At 45.0% G+C, this 6,000-nt stretch overlaps 1 protein-coding gene across 4 annotated transcripts in view; it reads right to left on the reverse strand.

Annotated features, from left to right (window-relative positions):
• LOC106569669 (calmodulin-regulated spectrin-associated protein 2) overlaps positions 1 to 5,477 on the reverse strand; it is a 73,667-nt gene extending 68,190 nt beyond the window's left edge. For 2 of the 4 annotated variants that reach the window (XR_014380375.1, XM_082960990.1), the window contains exon 1: positions 4,123 to 5,477. Coding sequence is in view for 2 of the 4 variants with exons in the window: in XM_082960990.1 (XP_082817116.1) it covers positions 4,123 to 4,261 (139 nt within the window). In the remaining 2 variants the exon portion in view is untranslated. The remainder of the gene's footprint in view (positions 1 to 4,122) is intronic. The other 2 variants (XR_014380376.1, XM_082960991.1) reach the window with 2 other exon arrangements.
• Positions 5,478 to 6,000: the final 523 nt, after the last annotated feature.

The raw sequence follows: 6,000 nt of genomic DNA on the forward strand, positions 1-6,000 counted from the left end.
GCACCTTAAAAGGGCTTTATAAATCAATTTGATTGATTGATATTGTGATGTTTTATTGATAACGACCTATATAAATGGTCAATAGAATGGTCAATAGTAGCCCATAGATTGGTAAGGCGTATCCTTTGATTAATTCATACAGAGGTGGAGGAGGGTACATGGCTAAGTGAGGACTCTCTTCGCCCCAACAGATGTAGGATCTTAATTTGATCACTATTTTATTGTTGAATTTTCCTGCACAGCAGGCACTACAACTTGTAGTGTATTCAAGGTTAAAAAGGCTTCTAAAGTTTCTAATTTTCACATTAAAATGTCCATTAATAATCCACATAATATTTAAAATGTCCTGTCGCTGCAGGATTCATTTCCTGCTGTAGCAAACTGGCTCAAATTAAGTTCCTACATCTATACATCCACTTAGTAATACCCATTCTTCAGAGGGTTGGGGGGGTCAGAGGAAAACCAAATCTTTAGTGTGTTCCCACCCAGAGAGATGAAGGGGGCTATTTCAGACAATAACAGGCATTTACCACTCAACAGCCAGACCTAGCCACTTCAGCATCTAGTCACAACAACAACTGTCTGTCCCCAATATAAAGTCCCCCAACTGTCCCCACTTTAAAACCACCTCATAACCCTTGAGAAGATGGACAAAAGCTCCTATGACCTCAAATCAAATCTCATTTTAATTGTCACATGCACAGAATACAACAGGTCTAGACTTTACCTTGAAATGCTTACTTACGAGCCCTTTCCCAACAATACAAAGTTAAAAAGTACGAAACATTTGCAAAAAAGGAAATAGTAACACAATAAAATAACAATAATGAGGCTATATACAAGGAGTACCGGTATCAAGTCAATGTGCAGGGGCACGAGGTAGTTGAGGTAATATGTACATGTAGGTAGGGGTAGAAGTGACTAGGCAATAAGGACAGACAATAAACAGAGTAGCAGCAGCGTATGTGAAGAGTGAGAAAGTGTGTCTATATGTGAATTTGTGTGTGGCGTCAATATGCATGTGTTTGTGTGTTTGGTGTGTGTGAGCATATGTAGTGTGTGTGTATGTTGGAGTGTCAGTATAGTATGCGTGTGTGTGGGGGTAGAGTCCAGTGAGTGTGCACAGAGCCATTTGATGAACTGTTCAGCTGTCTTATAGCTCGGGGGTAGAAGTTGTTCAGGAGCCTTTTGGTCTCAGACTTGGTTCTCTGGTACAGCTTGTTGTGCGGTAGCAGAGAGGACTGTGTATGACTAGGGTGGCTGGAGTCTGACAATCTTTAGGGCCTTCCTCTGACACCGCCTGGTATAGAGGTCCTGGATGGCAGGGAGCTCGGCCCCAGTGATTTACTGGGCCCAACGCACTACCCTCTGTTGTGCCTATGGTAAGATGCCAAACAGTTGCCATACCAGGCGGTGATGCAGCCAGTCAAGATGCTCTCAATGGTGCAGCTGTAGAACTTTTTGAGGATCTGAGGGCCCATGCCAAATCTTTTCGTCTTGTGGGGGAAGAGGTGCTGTCGTTCCCTCTTCACGACTGTGTTGCTGTGTTTAGAACATGATAGATCCTTAGTGATGTGGACACCGAGGAACTTGAAGTTCTCAACCTGCTCCACTACAGATGTGTAGTCCACGATCAGCTCCTTTGTCTTGCTGACGTTGAGGGAGAGTTTGTTGTCCTGTCACCACACTGCCAGCTCTCTGACTTCTTCCCTCTAGGCCTCCTAGAGCAGCAACAATACTACACACCTTTAAGTGGATGGAACATTAGGCTTTACAATGTTAACACAGTCTTGCTAACATCAGCCATACAAGTGCTGCTAGAAAGAATAACCAAACAGGGGTTATAGGGCTCAGTTCATATTTGTTCTTAACTGACTTGCCTAGTTAAATAAAGGTTCAATGAAAAAGATATGGCCATCAGAAAGGTTCTATTAGACCAATAAGCAGGCTTATTTGTAACAGTGTGGAGTGCAGATCACCCTTTACAGAGTGAGCAGGATTTAGTTTTCCACCAGTTCATCAAAAGCTTCCGTGTCAAGGAAAACCAATCAAACAGGAAGTACACAGGAAGGAGCGTCACAGGAAGTCCAAACACGGGACCTGGAATATCCACCCTTACTATGCCGACCATAGGAAGTCATCCAATTGGAGCACAGCACAGCGAGGGAACATTAAAACATGCTGTCAGCAACATTACTTTTCTGTTACTATGCAGTTATTGCATTCTTACAAACTTGTAGCTTATAGCAGCAATTCACAATGTCTGATTCAAAGCACTGGACTACAACGTTACGAAATAACTAGATGTATTTTAGCAGTGGTTTTCAAAAGGTAACATTTTGTTCAGTTGCTCACTATGTAAACTAACGTCAGACTACTTATTCTCCAATGCAGTACGAACATCCATGTAGTCAGACCAACGAAGCGATCCGAGCTGTTGTCACTCACATTGATTGTGGCTAATAAGTTCACACAAGATGAGACTAATGTTGGTTAACGTTCAGGGTTTAGGGTAGGGGCATCCCAAGGATCCCACCGGGAGGCCCCTGTGTTGTAATGGAGACAAATGTTGTCACCGACTGGGTCTCCACAATGCCAACACACCACAGATGTTACAGAGACAGGAGAGGACTGTCTGTGTAGAGCACATTCTAGAACAGCTGCTCGCAAAGCATTTGTGCACACACACACACACACACACACACACACACACACACACACACACACACACACACACACACACACACACACACACACACACACACACACACACACACACACACACACACACACACACACACACACAATGATCCAGTGCCACACAGGAGAGCATCAACCACAGATGCCTGTGGAATCAGTCATAATAGAGGAAAACATTTTGTGAGTGTGTCAGTGTACGTACATGCACGTTTTCAGCATTTTCTGTCAGTGTACGTACATGCACATTTTCATCATTTTGTGGGTCAAACTACTGTCACAGCCGTAGTAACTAGGTCAAACATGGCTGTGTGTGAAGACTGGATTGATGAATTGGGCCACAGTTCTCTGTATTGGTGCAGGAAGGGAGCAGTAATATGTGTCACCGGAAGGGACAGGAAGAAAGAAAATCTGCCCAGTCCTGCTATGCTAAGAGCATGTAGTTCTCTAGGAGTAATGAGGTGAGGCCTGCAGTTAACCCCATGTGCTTCGAGTGAGGGTTTTCCACCAATTTATACACATGACAAAAGCTTAGTTTACAAACATCATGCTGGAAACTAAAGGAGGAGCTTTCTAGTCATGTTCAGCTGGCTTAGTGGATGGTCGTTACAGTGTAGGCCAGTTAAAAACATCCATTAGAGAGCTGGAGTCAGTCACCCTCCAACCAACCCCAGAGCCACTGAGCTAGCCAGTTGGAATTTGACGTTTTAGGTCTGCTCTGGCTACAGTCTGCAGACCAAGGCTTTCCCCAGCCACACTGGAGGCCCCATAGAAAGCCTTTAATATAGCGGAAGTGCTGTCTCTCATCCAGAAACAACTGGAAATGTTCCTCTGAATGTTTAGAATAGATTCTGATCTTAACGGTGTAGATCACCCAGTGAAGTGACAACTGTGTCAATGGTCAAATCACATGGAATGATCTTTCTAATACTGTTCAGATGGTCCAACAACCTGTAGGGCATGGGGCCATTGCTGTGAACATCAGGAACCAGCTGCAATAGCTAATCAATCAAATGTCACAGACATCCATGCAGATGGGAGAGGGTAGGTAAACAACAACGCCCTCTGCCATGTTGAGAACAGAAAAGGCAACAGTTAGTCATCCCACACGTGCGCTTCTCCCCAGACAGAATGTCAATTAGAGCGCCCAGATGTGACTAATGCAATGACTAATTAGAGTGTTTCATTGTCGCATTCGCGCGTGGTGAAGTCTAGATGATGTTTCATCAAGGACCTTGGAGCCGAATAACACATTCTTAACACGGATAATAGATGCTCTTTAGGCCCCTCAGAAATGTCGCGGTTATCAAAGATGATTGGCCCTATTATGATGATGTGCACACTGACACAATTTGTCAACATTTTACATAAAATGTTACACATTTCCACACCAATATTGCGAAGACAACAAAAGGCGCCACCTACCTGAGCCAAAGGCTTTGGCCACAAGCCATGTGAAGCTACAGGATATTTTAGCCCTTGTGAAATCATAGTGATCAAACGCCTTGATCGAGGGGACGATAAAGGTTCGTCTCAACCCCTTGGTATGTGCCGCATCACCCATCTTCACGCCTGGCTAGCTCGGCCTCCGTTACCGAGAAGCAGACGGTCAGTTAACTAGTGGAATTCTGTCGGCGGCAGATGACATCCCGTGAAAAGGAATTCGATGCAGCAAAATGTCTCTTTACGTTCAAACTTCGAATGCGTTTCCGAAACGACGACCGACTGGAATTCCTCACACCCAGATGTGTTGTGGATCCTTCCCACGGTTACAAGCTAACCGTTTTTATTTCCATGTGTCCGATATTCTCAGTACGAGAAGAGGATTCCAGCCAGGCAACTGCAGTAGACTAGTTTAGGGATTTTCAGCCATTCCCTGACATTATCTTCAGTTTGCCAAGCAAGCACAGACGAAACGTTAGTCTACTGGAGGCTATCACGAAACCGCTCGCCCATTTACCCGACTTCTATTTACAGGAATAGCTAAATTCATATTTTGAGGATGGTGTTATAAGTAAACGGAACCAATTGTCATTTTTTCCCCTTTATAACTGTTTTGCTCTCCTAACCCTCAATCTCCACGACGTCTCCCCTGGCTTTTCCTGCCGCACTGGACTCAAAGGCGATCTCCCTAGTGCGCCTGCGCGGCCCACCAGACGTTCCACAGCCACTGCTGGATACAGTGTACAGAGCAGGGTTCCCCAACTGGCTATATTTGGCCCCCAACGTGTTCTGAGCAACAACAACAACAAAATACTTTTGCATAAAAGACTGTAAAAACACCAGGAAATCAGCTCCAAGTGATTTTAATTTTAAGAAATCTGTTCACAAGTATTCCCACGCATAATAGATACGTGATCCACAGCCCGTCTGGTGTTCAACCTTCCCAAGTTCTCTCACGTCACCCCGCTCCTCCGCACACTCCACTGGCTTCCAGTTGAAGCTCGCATCTGCTACAAGACCATGGTGCTTGCCTACGGAGCTGTGAGGGGAACGGCACCTCCGTACCTTCAGGCTCTGATCAGTCCCTACACCCAAAGAAGGGCACTGCGTTCATCCACCTCTGGCCTGCTCGCCTCCCTACCTCTGCGGAAGCACAGTTCCCGCTCAGCTCAGTCAAAACTGTTCGCTGCTCTGGCACCCCAATGGTGGAACAAGCTCCCTCACGACGCCAGGACAGCGGAGTCAATCACCACCTTCCGGAGACACCTGAAACCCCACCTCTTTAAGGAATACCTGGGATAGGATAAAGGAATCCTTCTAACCCTCCCCCATGTTTCCGTCAGCGCCAGGAAGTATACAAATGTAAGCAAGGTTTGAAATGATTGTTTTAGTCAAACATATCTGCTTGGGCTTCTTGCGATCAATTTGCAGATTACTAATTATTTGTAATTATGTTCCGGCCCCCACACCCAAGAAAAAAATCACCCTGCAGCTGACTCAAGTTGATGATCCCTGGTATAGAGTATGCAATTCCCACAACACACATTTTCTCTGCACTTAGAGTTCCAGTAGGCCTAATCTCATGCATGCATATATTTTACATATGGGTGGCCCCAGAAATCAAACCTACAGTCTCAATGTTGCAAGGTCCATGCTCTACCAAGTGAGCCACATGGGACCAGGGATGAGGTGTTCTGATCCTAAATCAGTGGTTTGGGTTTAGGACAGAGAAGCTTTGGGGTGAAGACCGAGTTAAGACAATCATTACTATTATTATTATTATGAATAAAGCGTCTCAGAGTAGAAGTGCTGATCTGGGATCAAGTCCATATAATCTTATTCATTATGATCTAAAAGACC

Source organism: Salmo salar, chromosome 14 (genome assembly GCF_965601325.2).
Source record: "Salmo salar chromosome 14, fSalSal1, whole genome shotgun sequence".
Lineage (NCBI taxonomy): Eukaryota > Metazoa > Chordata > Actinopteri > Salmoniformes > Salmonidae > Salmo > Salmo salar.